Below are 22097 nucleotides of genomic sequence, written 5' to 3' on the forward strand. Positions count from 1 at the left end.
CTAAATCCTTTTATCTTACACATCATTTGAAACTCAAGTATATCTCTTAAGATAGTTTGAGTTTGTTGTAAAAATCCTTTTAGTTATTAAAAGGTAACTTGTAAAAATTATTTATAGACTGAAAGGTAACTGTAAAAATCTTTTCAATGTTGAAATGTGAATTATGTAACTAATCAAGAAAGATAGAGTGAAAGCAATAACGTTCTTGTGCCAAACACATTAGTTGAAAAACTCACAGATTGTGAGTACTGAACATAGTCCACCTTAGATGAACTAGGATACATCATTATGTGATCTTCTTATCTCTATTTTTATTTATTTTTCATTCACTAATCACATATCACCTAAAAATAATTTGTTTTCTTCATTTTCTGGACTTTTTGTTAGTAACTAAGATTGATCTTGAGTTGATTTAAATTAAAATCAGGAATTAACATTTCAAGAAAGGATCACAATTCAAATCCTCTTCCTTCTGATTGATATTGCTACTTCAATTTACACATTTATTAAGTTTATGTTTCATGTGTTTTTTGTGATTCCGTTGTCTTAATGGGAGATTATTGATCATGTTAGTGCAATGTTGTTTTAGATTTTCGTTTTGGTGCAATGTTCGTTTGATATAATAAAAAAATCAATGATTTTGATTTCATGAAAGATAAAGTTATGAATTTAGAGACATAAGTATTCTAAATACCTTAGTTTTTGCAGTATTTATAAGCTTTTGTGTTTTTTTTAAGTATTTAATTGCTTTGAGCTATTATATCTCATGTATTTTAACTTGTACTTTCAGAAGTATTGCTATTGATTTATTTTATCTATTTGAATGAAAGGTATCTTTTAGTAAAAGTTTATAAATATTGCTGAACATTAATCGAAGTGAGACAGTAGACGAACATTAATCGAAGTGAGACAGTAGACGGCAAGGAGTGAAGAGAAAGTTGGAGAGGATATATTTTGGCGGGAGTTTAGTGCAGGATCTTCTTCTCCCATCCAATGCATAAAAACTTTTCAATTAGAGATTAGACAGGAAGAAGACTGTTTCAGCCAATAAAACGGCACCGTTCCATCCTCTGACCTCACTCGCATGTTCAAACTCAGTCTCGTTCGTTCCCTCTCTCATATCCAATCGACAATAACTTCAAACTCATATCCAATAACATGGTACTCCTAGCAGCCACCGCATCCTTCTCTTCATAGATCTTGACTCACTCCTCCACAACAACAATCATTACATCAAAAACATTCTCTCCAATTCCAAAAACCTATTTTCTTTCCCTCCAATTTCCTCCTCTCTCTTCGACTTCAAATTCTTCTTTTCTTGTGTCCCACCTCACCTCTCTTTCTCCAAACTCCACCCTTTCCTCCCAAAACACTATCTCTCCTTCGATCACCCTTCCTCCACTTTCAATCTCCTCTCACCTCCTCGATTCCATCACTCAACTCCTCCACGGTTACCCTAGGGAACCCGACACCGACTTCGATTCCGAATCCACCTCTCTTCTTGTTCCCCCCAATTTGTTGTTTACCTCCTTGTTTAATTCCTTCTATTCCATCGCCGCATTTTTCGATTCCGATGAAAAAACGTTGCAAAATTGCAAGTTAAGGTTGTGAGGAAGTGTGATGCGTTTGTTGATTTGAGGGATTGTCTCTCTGATTCAGTTCTGGTGCGCGAGGTTTATTTAGTGAATCTAAGAAGGGAGATTCGGGCGAGTTTTTCGTTGATAGGGTTCTTGAATTGCTAGCGACTGAAATTGGTTGTCAGGTTCTTTTTCGACTTTAGAAATTATTATTTTTGATGTATTTTATCTATTTGAATGAACATTGGAATTTAGGAAAATAGTATAAATATTGCTGAACATTAACCGCAGTGAGACAGTAGGCGGCAAGAGTGAAGAGAAAGTTCGAGGATTAATTTTGGCGGGAGTTTAGTGGAGGATCTTCTTCTCCCATCCAATACGTAAAAACTTGCCAATTAGAGATTAGACAGGAAGAAGAGTGTTCAGTCAATAAAACGGCACCGTTCCATCCTCTGATCTCACTCACATATTCAAAACTCAGTTTGGTTCGTTCCCTCTCTCATATCCAGCCGACAATGGCTTCAAACCCAGATCCAATAACATGTTACTCCCATACTCACCGCATCCTTCTCTTCATAGATCTCGACCCACTCCTCCACAACAACAATCACTTCATCAAAAACATTCTCTCCACTTCCAAAACCTTATTTTCTTTCCCTCCAATTTCCTCCTCTCTCTTCGCCTTCAAATTCTTCTTTTCTTCTCTCCCACCTCACCTCTCTTTCTCCAAACTCCACCCTTTCCTCCCAAAACACTATCTCTCCTTCGATCATCCTTCCTCCACTTTCAATCTCCTCTCTAAAACCCTCTCTTCCCTCCCTCATTTCCCTTTTCCACATCACCCCAAAGCCTCTCACCTCCTCGATTCCATCACTCAACTCCTCCATGATTACCCCTGGGAACCGGATACCGACTCCACCTCTCTTCTTGTTCCCCCCAATTTAATTCTCTTGTTTACCCCCTTGTTTAATTCCTTCCATTCCATTGCCGCATTTTTCGATTCCGATGAAAAAAATTTGCGAAACGAGGGTTCCTTTTGTGATAGGTTTTTGGGGTTTTTCGGGAGTGTGAGTCGTAGGTTTGGCTCCAAGGGTGTTCATTGTAGTTGGATTGGTGTTAATAGCAATTGTGTGAGTGAGAATAGTGGCGATGATGACGAGGTTGGAAAGATACGTGGGTTGTTTGATATTGGGGCTAGGAAATTAGGTTGGGGTTTTTGCTCTTTGGATTCAATTTTGTTTGGTTCTGCTCTTGTTCCTTTTGGTTTGATATATCCCAAAATTGGGGTTTCGTGCTTTTCTTTTCGTTGTTGTTCTAGGGAAGTTCAGGTGCAATTGAGTCTTAGGATATTGGATGTTAATGGGAGTCCAATTGAGTATAACTGTTGTGATCTTGAAGTTTTGGATTTGAGAGGTTTTAGTAGAGGGGAGGATGTGAATTTACAAGGTGGTGGTTGTTATGGAAAGAAGGAGAGATTGTGGAATGTGTGTTCAGGTGGAACGTCGAAGTTGCAAGTTAAGGTTGTGAGGAAGTGTGATGCGTTTGCTGATTTGAGGGATTGTCTCTCTGATTCAGTTCTGGTGCGCGAGGTTTTTAGTGAATCTAAGAAGGGAGATTCGGGTGAGTTTTTCGCTGGTAGGGTTCTTGAATTGCTAGCGACTGAAATTGGCTGTCAGGGGCGGCGAAAATCTGTTCCGGTCTGGGAGATCTTGTTGAGTTTTCTTTATAAAGAAGGTTACTGGGCTTTGGTTTCCGTTGACAATGGAAAAAGTGGTGGTTCTTGTGTTGGTATTCTTAGGCCTTTTACTGTTTCTTCAGCTCTTTTATCTGTCTTGGAGGATTCACAATTGGCTATTGATTTTGATGGAGCAAATATGGATTGTGTTATTAAGGCAGGTGTTTGCGAATCAGATCGCAAATTCAACAAGAATGCGAATTTGTTGGATACTCAGGTCAAGAGTGCTGTGGGAATGAAGGGTAAGAGGAAAAAGAAGATAACAGATTTAAATACTCTTCGAAACCTCACGTGGAGCTCCTTTTGTGATTTGGTATATAATCAATTTGAGATGGATCTGCATGAGGTTTATTATGCAATGGAATGTAACAAGTCGAAGAAGTTGAAGTTTTTGAAATGCTGGATGAAACAGGTGAAAAAATCTAGCTGCTGTGATCTGATTTTGTCAGAAAAACCCAAGCCGGATACGATCATTGTAGAAGAGAGTGACAGTAAATTGATTGAGTTACCTCAAAATGGTGAAGAGCCAATCCCAACGGTGGTTGTGTCAGCTGGAATTAATACCGAGGCTGCTACGATACAGGATGATGGTGCGCTTGATTTTAGGTCAGAAACATCGGAAGCGTTTTTTAGTAATCTTTCCAACAGGATCCAACAGGGAATTGAATCTGATGTCATAGACCTTGGAGCTTTGGCAGAGCGACTTGTAAATTCATCTATATACTGGTTACGTCAGAAGGTTGATACAGAAACAATTCCTGAGATCCATTCTCCTATGAAAGATAATAATGTTCGTCGTAGGATGGTTGTGTCTGAACTAATAAAACTACTGTTGAAGGAGCCCAAGGAGATAGCTGCAAAGCATAAAAGCAGAAATTCGTCCTCTCAGGCATCTGATGCAGGACCAACTACAATAATCACAGAACATGCTGTTAGATTGTATCCTTTTATCGAGTTTTCCTTAATTTATTCTTATGATGACGCATATTTCTTTTCTAGTTCTAATCACTTGTGAAATTTGGGAACTTTTGTTTCATGCTTTCCTTAGTGAGAATTAGATATGAACTGCAGATTTTATTTCGAATGGAAATTTTGCAATCAGAGGATGGAGGTGGAATCGAAGATTCATGTAAACAGAAGTTTGTTAAACAAATATGCCTTCTTCTAGAGAACATTCAGTGCCACATGGAAGGGGGATTCTTTGGTGATTGGAATCTTGAAAATTATGTCGCAAAGATCATAAAAAGCAGGTACAAGCTTATATAACTCAATTGAGATGTTTTATATGTTGACTGATGCTTCCTCTGAAATGTTATATTTATGGTTTAGCATGAACTATGAGGATTTATAGAACTATTAATTTCTGTTTGGAGTGCAGTCAATAACTCGGTTTATTTTCATTTTACTGCTATTATGACAATATATGAAATTTTTGTGGCTTGCTTCTTGTTCTGTTATGTTCTAGAGCTTTTGAGTTTCTTTTTGTTTGTTTCTCTTTTTCCATGGAAAGTGGAAACATTGAACTTTTGTGGATAACTGCATAAAGTAAAGAAAGCATGAACACTTATGATTGTGAAACCCTACAAATTTCAGGTATTCTCACACCCTTGAAGACATTGTTCATAAAATCTACAACAAAATGGACTTGCTTCTGTTTGCAAATGAGGATGAAGACCTGGATTGTTTATTTAACAGTGAGGAGAGCAACAGATCATTGAATCTAAAAGTATCCAGAGATGAGATGGGTGAAAATGACATCAGTAATGGACCTTTCTCAGCAGAAAACGAGCGTTTTCATTTGCAGAAGAATGTTAGCGAAAAATTCCAAAGAATTATAGAGAGGGATGATGATAAAAAACTAATTGAAGCTATCGAGAGGAGAGAGAGGGCACACAGATTTTCATACATCAAACGTCGGATGCCTGCTTTGCGAGTTTGGGCCCCAAAACAGAAGGGTATGAAGTCCAAGACAGATCACCTTTGGAAGGTTTCAAAAAGAAAGGAGCGGCCAAGGGCATGTTATGACACAGTATGTGAGACGCCAATGACAAAAAACAAACAGTCAAGCCCGCAGACAATAGGTTCAGATGATGAGAGTTACATGGCTAATGGGAGTCAAATATGTGGTTCAGTTTCTAAGGCATTGTTTCAGGTATAATCTTTGATGTGATTAAACCATCTGATTTTGACAGACAGAGAAATTGTATATGCTTACTTGAAGAGCAAATCAAGAAAAATTCCGAATACTAGATATCACGTAACATGCTATAGATGTTTCAGATTTTGGTATTCAACCAGTAATGGTGGAATGTCAATGTTTGGACTCTGGAATCAAATGTTTCCCAGTATTTACGTACATGTCAGCTGATTCATTATATTAAATAGTAAATACATCATTTGTTCAATTTGATGCATTTGTTAAATTGAAGTTTTTATTCTAACAGCTACTGAACTCCCTTTTCATTCGTCCTTGACATCCCGTTTATGTAGAATAAGCCACACAAATTGCAAACTACATCTAGAAAGATATTTTCCTTTTATCCAATCTGCAAGTTCAGCCTCTCTTCTGTGCTATTTTTCATCTATTTCCCAATCATTTATTCTTTAATCAATTATCTCTTGATAGGTATTGATGTCCTTAGTAAAATGATTTTTCTGCACACCACAATCCTAAGTTGATCATTTAAGCAATCAAAGATAGCTAAATTGCATCAGTCCTATTGTTAAATTAGAGTTTCAACCCAAAAAATGATTTACTTCATAAACCTGGGGTCTTGGTACTGAAGTGCATGCTTGGTTCTGGGTTGGGGAATCTTAAGACCATGGTTTTGAAGGTTGCCAATTAAGTATTTGTGCCTACACAAGTTGATGGTAAAATCTGTGATTGAAATTTTCAACTATCTTGGGTGAGTTTAAGATATGGACTTCCTGACACTTTTTTCTCAGATGAAAATATGACTCCCAGCAGTAACAACTGAAATTTGTAAAATAGAAATGAGCTAAGTCTGGTATTACTTTTTTCATTTTTTTGATTAATTAAAAAGTGGAATATGGGATGCATAGTTTGTGCCTTATGTCCTATTAATGATTATCCATTGTCTGGTTATTATAAGTCAGTTTAGGTCAGGAGTTGTTTAATCACTCTTGAAATGTATCAACTGTTCCGTGGTTTGTTTCTCTTTCTAAATAAACCTACTGCAGGTTTGTATATTTGATATTCCTTATTACTTTTTCCTTATATGTTTCTTATTTTTTTAGTCCATAGAACATTAATTTGTTATTTATCTTATCCAACAAAAATTATTGTCCTATATTCTTCACAGGAAGATTTTGTCCAGTAATATGTGGAAATCAGCTTACTTTTGGCTATTGATGTGCGATTTAATCTTAGAAAAGCATCTTCATAGACATTGTGTTCTTCTAGTTATCCAAATAAAGAATCCTTCATAGATTGTTTTGTCCCAATAGGTATTTGACATCGTCATATTATATCTCAGTTGTGTTTTTGAGCTTTCAATTTCAAGTACAAGCTTTGTGTAGTTTGCTATTTAATGTTGCTTTCTGTTATCATTACTAGATATCTACTAACAAGCAGAAATACTGCTTTAGGTCTGAATATTATGTGATGTCAGTGTGTTGGTTAGAGTGTTGGTAAAGTTTGTAAAACATCATTAAGAATTGTTTCCAAAAATAAGTTCGGTTGATTGTGATAGAAAACTAAACATAGAAATATAAACTTAATTTGGTTATGCGGCTAGAATTTGTATTACAACCGAAAATCTCTAGTTTACGTAATTCTAAGAAAAAACAAAGACAAATTAAGATATACACTTCATATCTAAATTTTTTTCGAGTCTTGGTCCTTCCTTTCAAGAATTTTGAAGTTTGGTATCTTCCAACTTTAAGGTGAGCAATTTATTTTAGAGAATAAAATAATATTATTTATTGAAATTAAATTAATATTTTGATGTAAACAAATAAAAGTTAAATAAAGACTCTAATTATGATTCTAAATTATGTGTTAATTTAACATGTGCTTTTGAGTGTAATAATCTAAGATAGGTACAAAGCAAAAGCAAGAGAAGAGAACTCAATTTAGAGAAAGTGCTAAAAATGAACAAAACTGAACCAAGAACGTTCTTGACATACTCTGGAAAATCAAGAATGTTCTCCACGATTCTATCATTTTCAGCAAACAAGATCAAATCAGTTTTTAATGCAAAAAAAGCTCTTGCAAATCGCAAATGGATTTTCAGTTCATATACTAGGAAAATACAACTCTCATATGAGAAAAATAATCACTCAAAAGGATCAAAGATTAAAAGGCACAACTCAAAGCAAAAGTGTCAAATGATCATTCTCTAGTAGTGTAACATCATCTCTAGATTGATAAACATTCTCCAACTTGTTACATTTGATCTTCAACAGCAAACATCTTTCTCCAAAATGATTAACAACTATCTCAAGAATGATCAACATCATTCTCCAAGTATAATGACATTAGTCCAGAATGATACGAACATTCTCCAACTTACTGACCATTATTCTCTAGCCTTGTTACATCATTCTCCAGCCTGTTTTGCACGAATCAAAAGGAAGTCCTAATCTGAATCGATTAAGCACATCTCTGACATGTTTGTATGCATAAACAAAGGATCATCACAGTCAAGAATGAGAAGCTACATATCAAACATTATTAACACAAAAGCAGAAATGAGAATGTTCAAAATAGGAACATTCAAAGTTTAAAAGTCTGGTCTTTGGTCAAGTCTGACATATGACAGCAAGACACCTTTTCAATGGTCAAAATAGCTGCCATCAACCTCCTTGAAGCCTATAAAAGGAACCCCAAGCTCAAGGAAAACACAAAACTTCAAGTGCTAAGAAAATCCATCAATCATACACACTTACATACTTAAAAGCTTCTAAATTGCAAAAGAATCAGTTCTGATTTTCTCTTCATATATCCAGATCATATTACTGAGTTCTTTCATCAATAATCTATTCTCAAACACGAGTTGAGCATAATCAGATTCTACTAATCTCTTTATAACATTAATGTGTAAACTCAAAACTATAAGAGTTGTTTATTGTTTGAGTAGTTTTTTGTAAAAATCCTTTTATGAATAAAAGGTGAATTGTAAAATCCTCTCAAGATTGATAGGTGACTTGATTGAATTCTTTCTAGGTGGAAATGAATTGTTGTTACAGATCAAGGTTGATCTTAACAAAAACTATGTAGAACCAATAACATTGTAAAAGCAAGAATGTTATAAGTTTGAACACTTAGTGGAAAATCTAACAATTGTGAGGACTAGACGTAGCTCGAGTTCGGTGAACCAAAATATATATTTGTGTGGTATCTCTTCCTTATCTCTATTTACTTTTAGTCATTTTGATTATCAAGTTAAATAGATAAGCTAAAACTGTGATTTTAACTAATCAAGAACGTTCTCCGTTTTCTGTTTCCATAACCAAGAACGTTCCCTGTTTTCTATTTTCATAACCAAGATCAATCTTGAGTTATTTTCTTAAGATTTTAATAGGAAATTTTAAATAGGTGAATTTACAATTCAAACCCCCTTCATTGTAAATTGACATTGATACTTCAATTGGCATCAGAGCAAGGTCTCTAAAGAGTAAACACTTTAACAAGTGCTAGAGTAAAGATCTAGAAGAAAAAATGGCAAAAGAAAAATACATTGTTGAAGGAGGATCTTCAAACAGACCACCTTACTTTGATGGAACAAATTACTACTTCTAGAAGAACAAGATGCAGATGTTTTGAAATCTCAAGATACATGAATGTGGCACATCATTACAAATGGAAATTTCATACCAAGAGTTTATCAAAATGATTCAACCACTGCTGAAAAGAAAGAAATAAACTAGACATCTGAAGACAAAACTAAGGTACTCCTAAATTCTAAAGCTCAATTATTCTTATCGTGTGCTTTGAGTAGGGAAGAAAGCGGAAGAGATGATGAATGAGCAACTGATAAAGAAGTATGAGACACACTTCAAACTCATCATGAAGAAACAAGCCATGTCAAAGAAACAAGAATACACATTGTCATAAGGAAGTTTAAGCTGTTCGAAATGAATGAAGGAGAAACCATTGATAAGATGTACTCAAGGTTCACAAATATAATAAATGAGATGCGTTCTCTTGGAAAGGCTTACTCAGTACAAGACAAAGTGAGAAATATCATGAGATGTCTTCCAGTCATATGGAGACCGATGGTGACAACTATAAGCCAAATCAAAAATCCTGAAGTGCTTGCCTTAGAAGAACTAATTGGAACCTTAAGAGCACATAAAGTATTGTTACAAGAAGATAAACCAGCCAAGAAAAGGAAAAACAATAACATTGAAATCATCTCAAGAAAGTATACTAGCACAAAAAGAAGAAGAATCAGAAGAAACTGGACAAGAAGATGTTGATTGATGACTCTTCATCATATGCATATTTTTCATTGTTTTTAGTCTTAGTTATCTTTTATTCACTAGTTAATTTAAAGAGTTATTTGATACATTTTGTTAATTTTAGTTCTTTGATTTAATGAAATGTTTATGTTCTTATTTCCTTGATTAAGTACAGATTTTTCGTAGTTTTACGTTGTTACTTTATTTTAGTGCAGTGCTGAATTTTGGCGAGAAATTAACATGATCTATGTGGAGTATTTCAGCTATATCTGGATTTTTAGATGTCCAATTGGAGTCAAACCAAGTGAAAATAAAAGATAAGATCCATAGCTACATCTTTCATGAAGACACCAAAACCAAATTCGGACTCCAAAGAGGAGAACAATGCACTAAACGCCACACAAAAGATGTTGTGCGCTTGAATAGTGCCAGAAGCGTGCGACACGCAACATGACACATTAAAACTCGTTTTTTTTTACTTTTTAGGGATCTTTTTTACTATTGGGAAGTTGAGAGACTTGTGCCCTAGTAGAAAAACTCAAAGACGACCGCTTCTAACACCATTGAAGCAGTTTTATCAAGAATCATTCTTGAATCTTTCTTGTAATTCTTCTCTAATCTCTATCTTTTCTATCTCTGCCATGAGTAACTAAACCCTATTTTTCAGAGACGAGTGTAACAAGATGAAACCCTTATTTTTCTGATTTGATTTCTAGTTATATGAATGAGTTTATTGAATTATTCTTCTCATCTCTGTGCTTAATGCTTTTTATTGCTTGATCAACATTAAAATGTTCTACGATTCGTATTTTGAAACATAAGTGGACTTTAAGAATGCTTGAGATGAGAAATTCATGAATTGGTAGTCTAGGGATAGATGCAGGTCATGAAACCAATTAAATTATTTGTAGAGGCAATAATTTAAAAAGAGAATTCATGTACAGTAATTCTTAATTCTAATCTTAAATCCACTAAGAAATTATGGGTTACTTTGGAATTAAAGGTTCTGTCACTAAGACATTAGGGCAAGAATAATAAAGAGTATTCGGTAATAATTCAATAAAGGAATTCAGTAACTAGGATCAAATTAGACACCAAGGTTGGATTCGAAGTGAAACTCGTCCCTGACATTTTTCTTATTATAAAGGATCAATTTTATTACTGTTGTTAATTTCAAATATTATTTCAATCAATTCAGAAACTTTTTGTTCAATTTTATTATTACTTGCAACAACTTAGTACACTTGCTAAAACACCATCAAGTTTTCGGCGTCGTTGCCAGAGAGTGCCATATCACTATTGAGTTTAATTTATTTACTTAATTGAAATATTTTGCTCTGCAATAAAATTTTTGGCTTTTATTTTTGATTTAAAAAAAAATTCTTTTGTTTTAAAACTCTTTAATTTTTACTTATTATTTATCTTTCTTTATTTACCTTGTATGCGAGATCAGTCCTCACCTGAACTTTTCTTTGATCCAAAAATAAAAAAAACTGCGAAAGCAAATCGAAAAGAGGTTCGAGAAAGGAGACAAAAGGAAAGACAAATAGTAGTGGAAGAAGAGGATTTGGGGGATTTCTTCATATTTTCGAAAATGGCTGATCCACCACCACCTGGACGTACCCTCGACGAGTATGGGAATCGAAATAGAAATCGTGCTCGATTGGCTATCCATAACACACCAGTTACAGTTAACAAGTTTGAAGTGAGCTCCGCTCTATTGACCAGATGCTTGAGCGACTAGCTGGACATGAGTATTACTGCTTCCTAGATGGCTACTCGGGGTACAATCAGATATCTGTGACACTCGAGGATCAAGAAAAAATTGCATTTACATGTTCGTATGGGGTGTTTGCTTATTGGCGGATGTCATTTGGGTTGTGTAATGCACTTGCCACTTTTCAAAGGTGCATGATGTTCATATTCTCTGATATGATTGAGAAACATATCAAAGTATTTATGGACGACTTTTCTATCTTTGGTTCATCTTTTGATAATTGTTTGATTAATATATCTCTTGTATTAGAAAGGTGTGAAAAATCTAACTTGGTCCTAAATTGGGAAAAATGTCATTTTATGGTAAGAGAGGGAATTGTGTTAGGCCATCGAATCTCCGACAAGGGGATCGAGGTTGACAAAACCAAAGTTGAAGTTATTGAAAAACTTCCCCCTTCTACCAACGAAAAAGGCATTAGAAGCTTTTTAGGCCATGCTGGATTTTATAGGAGATTTATAAAAGATTTTTCTAAAGTTGCAAAACCGCTTATAAACCTACTTGTGAAAGACACACCTTTCAAATTCAATGAAGATTGTTTGAATGCTTTTAACAATTTGAAAAATAAGTTGATAACTACTCCCATCATCACTGCACCTGATTGGTCACTACCTTTTGAAATCATGTGTGATACAAGTGATAGTGCTATTGGGGCAGTCCTAGGACAAAGAAAAGATAAGTTGTTGCATGTAATCTACTATGCTAGTCATATTTTGAATCAGGCACAACACAATCATGCCACAACTGTAAAAGAATTATTAGATGTAGTTTATCCTTTTGATAAATTTCTATCTTATTTATTAGGATCAAAAGTTATTGTCTAACTGATCTTGCTGCCTTGAGGTATTTGTTTAGTAAGCAGGAATTCGACATTGAGATCCGAGATAAGAAGGGATCAGAGAACACTGTAGCTAACCACTTATCTTGATTGGAGAAAATGGAGGAGAATGATGACACTAGACCGATTCTAGACCAATTCGTTGATGAGCACATCTTTACAATTGCCAAGGCACCTTGGTTCGCTGACTATGCTAATTTTAAGGTTGGCGAGGCAATTCCATCTGATTTCACCTATCAACAACAAAGAAGTTTATCCATGATGTCAAATTCTTTGTATGGGATGAACCCTTTTTGTACAAAAGAGGAGTGGATGGGTTGTTACCAAGGTGTGTGCTCGAGGAGGAGTAAGAAAAACTCTGATTATGGGGGACATTTCAGTGGGGATCGAACTGCAGAAAAAGTTCTCCAATCGGGATTATTCTGGCCTTCATTGTTTAAAGACGCATTTAACTATGTGAAGAAGTGCGATCGATGCCAGCGCATCGGTAACATTTCAAAACGGGATGAGATGCCTCAAAATCCTGTATTAGAAGTAGAAGTGTTCGATGTGTGGGGTATTGACTTAATGAGTCCATTCTCATCCTCATAGGCAAAAGTTTATATTTTGGTGGCGGTGGATTATGTCTCAAAGTGGGTTGAAGCAGTTGCTACACCAACCAATGATTCGCAACAGTTCATCACATTTCTCAAAAGAACATCTTCGCGCGTTTTGGCGTGCCTCGAGCTTTGATTAGTGACGAGGGCACTCACTTTATAAACCGGAAAATGGAATACCTTCTAAAGAAATATAATGTGCGTCATAAGGTGGCAACCCCATATCACCCACAGACTAGTGGGAAAGTTGAAGTATCCAACAGACAACTTAAGCGAATCCTTGAAAAGACAGTGAATGCTTCAAGAAAATATTGGTCATCGAAACTTGATGATGCAATTTGGGCCTATCGGACAGATTTCTAGACTCCCTTGGTATGTCGCCGTATCAAATTGTGTATGGTAAAGCTTGTCACTTACCTCTTGAACTGGAGCATCGAGCATTTTTGGAGACAAAGTACTTGAATTTCGACTTGATCAAGGTAGATGAATCTAGAATCCTTTAGCTTCATGAGTTGGAGAAGTTTCGGAATTTTGCATATGAAAACACCAAGATATATAAAGAAAAAGTCAAAAAGTGGCATGACAAAAAAATTTAATTCAAGGAGTTCCAAGAAGGAGAACTAGTTCTTCTCTTCAACTCGAGATTAAAGTTGTTTCCAGGAAAACTAAAGTCAAGATGGTCAGGTCCTTTCAAAATAATCAAGGTGTTTCCATACGGTGCGATGGAGTTAAAGGATACGCACTCAAACGAAAGTTTCAAGGTGAATAGACAAAGGCTCATTTACTTAGGGGTAGAGTCAAAACTTCCAATGGAGTCCATTAATTTGATCACCACTTGAATAGTGGAATGTCAAGCTCAAGACATTAAATGAACGCTTATTGGGAGAAAACCCAAATTCGTATCCATTTTTTTTTTTTTTTGCATTTCAGTTTCATTTTAATTCCTTTAGTTTTTTGTTTTTCGTTATTAATTGCTAGTTGTAGTCGTTCTTGATGTTATGTACGCTCAAGTAACCAAATGGTGTTCAAGGAGTGAAATTCTTTGTGTCAATTAGGCCAATCCGCACCTCAAGCGCATTTAACGCTAAAGCCATTGTCAATCTGTGCCTCAAGCGCTGATGCCACTGCCAATCCGCGCCACAAGCGCATTTCGCACTGAAGCCATTGCCAATCCGCGCCTCAAGCGTGCTTGAAGCGCATTTTCCTACATTTAAATGCGCCTAAAGCGCAGGGCACGCGCTTGAAGCGCACCTTCTGTCTTGTTGGGTTATAAAACCCTTGCCCCTCAATTTTTCCCCAAACCCTTCTCTCCCACAACAATCAACTGATACATATATCTCTATTACCTTTCAAAGTCTAGTTTTCAGCTCAACAAAGGTAAGTCTTCCTCTCCTATCAAGCTTTGTTCCATTATCAAGTAAGTTTTCTAAAAGTGTTACTTTCAACTCTTTCTTGTCTTTCCTGATGAATGTAGGTTGTTTGAATTCGAATTTGTGTTAGTAGTAGAGATTGTTCATTGATGCACGTGGGTTGTTTGAATTCGAATTTGTGTTACTAGTAGAAATTGTTCATTGATGCATGTCGGTTGTTTAAATTCAAATTTGTGTTAGTGGTAGAGATTGCTCTCTTATGACTGTGGATTGTTCACTTATTTCATGCTTTGCACTCCAACTGTTTGAAAAAATGACACAACCAACTTTTGAATCTTAATTACCACACAATATGTAATGCACTCCAACTGTTTGAGAAAATGACACAACCACTTTTTAATCTTAATTTATCAACGGTCAATCTATGTGCATTGTTATCATTCGAAATTTTGCTGGATAAATTCAAGGCAACTGTTGTGGTTGTTTTGTCAAGGGGAGGCATGCTCAATCTAATTTTCTCTAACCTTGAATGTTTTGAATCCTGGATGTGCTTAATTGTTTTGTAGGACCTAATGGCAACCCAACATAAAGCAAAATGCACTAAGGTCACAAATACACCCTCCTCCCAATCACACGATATGTTCTTATTCAAGACCATGGCAACGCAAGAGTTTCACGCCAAACTCCCCACAGTCAAGAAGTTTGTTAGTGATAAAAACTTTGAGCTGGAAGAAAATGAATGTCTTGACATCCAGGCAATGATTGCGGCCAGAGGATGGGAGAAGCTGACCAAAATTTTCACCAAAGCAAGAAAACCACTAGCAGTGGAATTCTTCTCCAATGCCTTTGATCTGAAGTTTGACAAACCAGTTCCACATGAGCAATTTGTGAGTTATGTGAGGGAAAAAAATTGTCCTTCACACCTCAAGTCATAAATGAAATATTTGGCCTACCGAACTATGAGGACTGCCGCTTTCAAGCAATGGAGGACAACATCATAAAAATAGACACGCGGGAGATCTTACACATTTTATGCAGACTAGACAAAAATTGGGTACGAAATAAAGATGCCACACCTAGGAAACTGTGCTCGTTGGATCTCACTTCAATTGCAAAAGCTTACCCTTGTTCATCATACGCTGCTGCCATGTTCAAATGTGTTAGAAAAAACAATTCAGAGAGCATGCCTACTAGCTACGATCATAAAGGGTGACATAATTAATGTAGGCATGTTACTAGCTAATGATCTTTGTGGGACATCAATTCTTGATCCTCCAACAAACTACTTCAATGACGCTTCCTTGATAAGCAAACTTTGTGAACAGGTGAGATTTTGTGAACAGGTGAGAGTGTTACCTAAACAGGGTGAAGAAATGGTGAAACCTGCTGTTCCAATCACTGCTAAGTGGATAGAAAAACACTCTATCATTCTGGCAGAACATCCTGTTAGTCCACAAGCAGCGATGTCGACAGAAGAAAATATTGATCCACAGGGGCTACATGACCATTCTCAACATCTACCATAGCTCTCCACCGAGGAAATATTTGGCAGGCTGGAAACTATGATGGAACAATTGATGATCGATCAGCGAGCTAGACATGCCATAATAGAACTAGGGATGACAAATCTTTATCGAGCCTTTGCTTCATCTCAATAGACACCAGGAGACATGTTTTATTATGATTTTTTCTCACCTCACCAGTATACTGGCGATTATAGTGATACATGAGCGAAGGACCTAAGCAAGGCCCCTTGAATTACCCAAATGAGAGAAGTTTTCTTTCCTTTTTTCTCTCTTTATTTTAGTAGTCGAATTTTATTTTATTTTATTTTATTTCTTTCTTTCCTTTCACTAAATGTGTACTATGATGAAGAAGTTGTAATAACTTGCATTTGATCTTAAGTTCTATTAGGCATTTTGAAATCTAAATTCTATTTCTTTGCTCATATCATCGCTCAATTCAATGAGTTTCACTAATGCATGCATTGTCGATTACTCCTTGGTTGTCGATTACTCCTTCGTAGCGACATGTTTGGCATTATTTTGATAGTTCATACTTTCTCTTATTATCCTAGTTGTGAGCTTTTGGGCCTAAACACTTTAATTCTTTGTTGTGTGATTATCCAGACATGTATTATTCTTTCAGAACTTGCACTAATTCTGATTTGCATCACTTGTAATTTATGCATACACTAAGTCAATTTTATTTGGTCGTTTGAGCCTTTCTAACTACCCTATGAAAATGTTATCCTTTGCTATCCCCTTTGAGCCTTGCCCTTTTCATTCAGTTACTAACCACATTACAAACCAAATACCTGACTTTAATTACATCACTTTAATTGGAGTTAGGTAGGAAATATTTTGTTTTGTCTTGGTAAAATTCTAAGTTTGGGGTTGTTCATGGGATAACAACCTTTTAAGTTTGGGGTGATGATTCTCACAAAAAAAAAAAAAAATCAGTTTGTGTACTTTGATATATAACATCTTGTTGGTTATTTTGCCAATGTTTGAGAATCTCCGGACCAGTGACACTGTCCAGGCGCGCCCGTAGCGCAAATCCTGCGTCTGGGGCGCGCGATGCGCATCAACATTCATTAAAATGCATGTTTTTCACTTTCTAGATATCTTTTTGACTATTAGGAAGTGGGGAGACTTGTGGCATAGCATAGAAACTCAAAGACGACCGTTTCTAACACCATTGGAGCAGTTTTATCATGAATCATTCACGAATCTTTCTTGTAATTCTTCTCTAATCTCTATATTTTCTATCTCTGTCATGAGTAACTAAATCCTATTTGTTAGGAATGAGTGTAACAAGGTGAAACCCTTATTTTTCTGATTTGATTTCTAGTTATATCAATGAGTTTATTGAATTCTTTTTCTCATCTCTGTGCCTAATGCTTTTTATTGCTTGATCAACATTAAAATGGTCTACGATTCGTATTTTGAAACAGAAGTGGACTTTATGAATACTTGAGATGAGAAATTCATGAATTTGTAGTCTAGGGATAGATGTAGGTCATGAAACCAATTAAATTAGTTGCATAGACAATAGTTTAAAAAGAGAATTCCTATACGGTAATGCTTAATTCTAATCTTAAATACACTAAGGAATTAGGGGTTACTTTGGAATTAAAGGTTCTTTCACTAAGACATTAGGGCAAAAATAATAAAGAGAATAATGTAATAATTCAATAAAGGAATTCAATAACTAGGATCAAATTAGACACTAAGGTTGGATTCGAAGTGAAACTCATCCCTGACATTTTTCATATTATAAAGGATCAATTTTATTACTGTTGTTAATTTCAAATATTATTTCAATCAATTCAGAAAGTTTTTGTTCAAGTTTAGTAATTAAATACAACTCGATTGTAAAACGCAATCCTTAAGTTCAAAACTCGGTACTACCGTTTTATTATCACTTGTAACGATTCAGTACACTTGCTGAAACGCTATCATTGATAAAGAAATTTTCCTTCTCACTAGAAGAATTCAAAGATTGATGAGAAGAAGAGATCAGATCAAGAAAGGATTTCCAAACAAAAGAGAAAGTCCCAAAACAGAGGTGGACAAGACTCAAATCACATGTTTTGGATGTAATAAATTGGGACATTACAAATCTGAATGTCCCCTAAATAAAAACCCACCAAACAGATTTCCTTTCAAAAAGAAATCAATGGCGACTACATGGGATAACTCAGATGAATCTGATGAAGAAGAAGATGAAGAAGCCAACATATGTTTAATGGCAAATACATAAGAAAATGACGTTACAAATTATGAACCTTGTCTTTTGTGTGAACACATGGAAAAATAATTTGATAACTTGCTAAATGATTCAAACTTTCTTGTTCAAAAGTGTAGTTCTTTAAAGAAAAAATTTCACACAGAAAAAGAAGAGAAAGAAAAACTCAGGCTCTGAATGATAAGCTTAAAGAGATCATTCAAAATTTGAAAGAATCTCAGCCCAAAGATTTTAAAATTGAAAATCAAGAAAGTCAAGAACATTATGTATTTCAAAAGGAGAATGTTCTCCTTAAAGCTGAAGTTGAACTTCTTAAAAATGATTTGTCAAATTTCATTAAAGTCATTGAAACATTTCAAAAAATCATGGGATTTGAAGTAGGAATATTTGATAAAGCTGGTCTTGGTTTCGATCAAACTCAAAAAACCAAAATGTATGAAAACTTTTTTGTTCCGGAAAGAAAAGAAGGTAAATGAAAATTCAAATGTTCATATTGCCGCAAGATTGGGCATATGGAATTTGCATTCTATTTTAAGAAAAGAGATGAGAAAATCAAGAACAAAAGTATCTTCAAAAAAGGAGAACATTCTAGAGCAAAAACTATTTTTTTTTCAAAATCTGAAGAAAGGAGAAGATTCTCCAGCTAATGCAGCAAAAGGAGAATGTTCAGGAATTTTACCAAAACCAGTTAAAACTCAGTTTTCTAAACTTTTTCCAAAAAAAACAACTAGATGTTCCTAGTTTTCTAAGATTGACCACTCTGAATCAACATGCCATATTAAGAAGGAATAAAAATTTAAAACTAACCCTCAAGGACCCAAGACCAAATGGATTCCTAAAGTTAATATAACAAATCATGCAAGTTGGATTTCAAAGTGTCAGGAGAAAGCCATGGTTCTTGGATAGTGGTTGTTCAAGACGTTCGAATAAAGGTAAATGAATAATTGGTAAGAAATTTTTTATTCAAATAACTGATGCTCAATATGGGGAAGGTCAGAAACATAATTTCTTAAGCATAAGTCAACTATTGACAATGCCTTTGAAGTTATTTTCAAACCTAACCTATGTGAAATCATAAAATCAAATTTTAGGGAAATACTTTTTTTTGGAACTAGGAAGAAAAATTTGTATGTTTTATATCTTGAAGAATTACCGGATGAGTCTTGCTTCATGTCTATCAATAAAGATAAATGGATTTGGCATAAGAGGACATACCATGTTAGCATGAAAACCATTTCAAAAATTTCAAAACTAGAACTTGTTAGAGAATTACCAAAACTGAATTTTGAGAAAGATAAAGTATGTGAAACATGTGCCAAGGGAAAACAAGTCAAAAACAGTTTTCATTAAAAAGAATTCATCTCCACAAATAGAATTCTTGAATTTCTTTACATAGATCTTTTTGGCCTTATTAAAACAACAAGTTTAGGAGGAATGAAATATGGTTTTGTTATTGTTGATAATTTCTCACGATACACTCGGGTATTATTTTTAAAACAAAAAGATGATGTTTTTTATGCCTTCAAAATCTTTTGTAAAAAGGCACAAAATGAAAAAGATTCCAACATCATTTAGATTAGAAGTGATCATGGAGGAGAATTTATAAATGCTTCTTTTAAAACCTTCCTTCAATAAAATGGAGTTGTTGAAAGAAAGAATAGATCTTACAAGAAATGGCAAGAACAAACTTGGAAGAGTCTAATGTTGAAAAATACTTTTGGGTTGAAGCTATTAATACATCTTGTTACATTTTAAACTGTGTATCAATAAGAAAGATCATAAACAAAACACCATATGAAATCTGGAAAAATAGGAAGCCAAACATATAATATTTTCACATTTTTGGGTGTTATTGTTATATCTTAAACCACAAAGAAACTCTTGGAAAGTTTGATGCAAAATCGGACAAAGCTATATTTTTGGGTTACTCAACCAATTCTAAAGGGTATCGTGTTTCAATTTAAAAACCAAAACTAAGCATGCATATATTATTTGATGATTTTGATGATCTTGATTTGAGTAAAAAATGTGAGGAAGAAGAAGAACATTATGGGCAACAACAACAGAAAAATGTTCTCCAAGAAACCCAGATTGATAAACAATTTCCGTTTCATTCTCCTCCTTAAAGCTGGAGAACGATTAGTGATCATCCTCACAATCAAATAATCATTGCAGATATTGGTGATGGAAATAAAACAAGAATGTCATTCAAGGATGATAGCAACAACAACATGGCAATGAACTCCCAAATTGAACCAAAATCAATCAAAGAATCCATAGTTGATCAATCTTGGATTGAAGCGATGAAGGAAGAACTTCTTCAATTTGAGAAGAATGAAGTCTAGAATCTGGTTCCAGATCCACAAGATCAAACCATCATAGAAACAAGATGGGTATTCAAAAACAGACTAGATGAAGAAGGTAAAGTTGTGAGAAAAAAGCAAGGTTGGTTGCTCAAGGTTACAATCAACAAGAAATTATAGATTACGATGAATTTTTTGCTCCCGTTGCAAGGTTAAAAGCCATACGTATTCTTCTTGCATGTGCATCTCATAAACTTATCAAACTCTTTCAAATGGATGTTAAAAGTGCATCAACCTCCCAATTTTGAAGATCAATTAAAACCAAATCATGTTTTTAAACTCACCAAAGCTCTATATGGTTTAAAACAAGCACCAAGAGTTTGGTATGAACAAGTTAGTTCCTTTTTAATCAAAAATGGATTTTCTAGAGGAAAGTTTGACACTACAATGTTCAAGAAAAATAATAAAAATGATTTACTTATTGTTCAAATGTATGTCGATGATATTATCTCTGGCTCAACTAATGAGAAAATGTGATGTTTTTTCAAAACTCATGCAAAGTGAATTTGAAATGAGTATAATGGGATAATTAAAATATTTTCTTGGCTTGCAAATTAAGCAACATGAAGATGGCATTTTTATATGTCAAGAAACCCAGAAACCAGATTCTTCCTTATTTCTGGAGTGTGCATGACATCCTTCAGAATTAAGGTCTTTTTAGAGGTGAATATTAGTTCCACAACTCCAATACCAACAACATTAGTGGTGTGGGAATCTCCCAACAACATTTTCTTCTCTTCAGCAGCAATGTATGTTTTAGACATATCACGATCATAACAGACATGACGTGAGGCGCCAGTGTCTATCCACCATCCATTTGATCCACCGACAAGGTTGATTTTAGTTATCATAACAATGAATTGCTCTTTTGTCAGGTTAGCCTGATTAGAAGGGCCATACTTGCTTCTACACTTGCGTGCCATATGACCCTCTTTCCCACAATAAAAAAATAAAAGGTGGGCGAGGGCCATTTCCAGGAGGTGGTTGCTATTTTCTATTTCCAGGAGGTGGGCGAGGACCTTTGGAGGGTTCTCATTCTTGTTGCTGGTTTTTAAAGTGCGATTCTGATTCTTTAGTTGTTTGCCATTTGGCTTTAGAACTGCTCCGATGAATTTCTTTTTCTTGTTATTTTCCACAAGAAGAACTTCATCTTTCTGATCTTGCTTTCGGGATTCCTCCTCAATTCTAAGGCGGATAATCAGACTTTCTAGTGAGAATTCTTTCGTTTTATGCCTGAGATAATTTTAAAAATCTTTCCAAGCAGGGGGCAGTTTGTCAATAATAACAGCAATTTGAAATTGTGCATCTAAGGACAGATAATCTCGTGAGAAATTTTATGGATTTCATGAGATTGAGGTTTCACTGATTTTTCATCTGTCATTTGATATTTGAGGTAGCGGCTAACATCATACGTTTTGACTCTAGCTTTCTCAGTATCATATTTCTTCTTAAGAGCATCCCAAATCTATTTAGCAGTTTTGTTGTCGGAACCGTAATAATCATACAAATCATCAGCAAGTCCATTGAGAATATAATTCTTACATAAGTAATCATTATTTTCCCATGGGGTTAATTCAGCAGCTTTCTTATCCTTTTCTGTTTGGTCATCTATTTCTGGAACAACAGGAATTTCATCCTTCAGAACGTTGACAAGATTTTTCGTGGTTA

The 22097-nt window shown here is 35.0% G+C and overlaps 2 protein-coding genes across 2 annotated transcripts; both read left to right on the top strand.

Moving 5' to 3' along the window:
- The first annotated feature begins 884 nt into the window (after window positions 1-884).
- On the top strand, window positions 885-6928 carry LOC101488263 (uncharacterized). The gene is made up of 4 exons (XM_004513204.4): window positions 885-4251; window positions 4371-4562; window positions 4906-5464; window positions 6636-6928. Exons 1-4 carry the CDS (start codon window positions 2093-2095, stop codon window positions 6651-6653), a joined length of 2928 nt encoding a protein of 975 aa, XP_004513261.2. The 5' UTR covers window positions 885-2092; the 3' UTR covers window positions 6654-6928.
- A 4886-nt stretch (window positions 6929-11814) lies between these two features.
- On the top strand, window positions 11815-12440 carry LOC113788219 (uncharacterized mitochondrial protein AtMg00860-like). Its single transcript, XM_027337727.1, has 2 exons — window positions 11815-12197; window positions 12317-12440. Exons 1-2 carry the CDS (start codon window positions 11815-11817, stop codon window positions 12438-12440), a joined length of 507 nt encoding a protein of 168 aa, XP_027193528.1.
- Window positions 12441-22097: the final 9657 nt, after the last annotated feature.

This window comes from Cicer arietinum, chromosome 7 (genome assembly GCF_000331145.2).
Source record: "Cicer arietinum cultivar CDC Frontier isolate Library 1 chromosome 7, Cicar.CDCFrontier_v2.0, whole genome shotgun sequence".
Lineage (NCBI taxonomy): Eukaryota > Viridiplantae > Streptophyta > Magnoliopsida > Fabales > Fabaceae > Cicer > Cicer arietinum.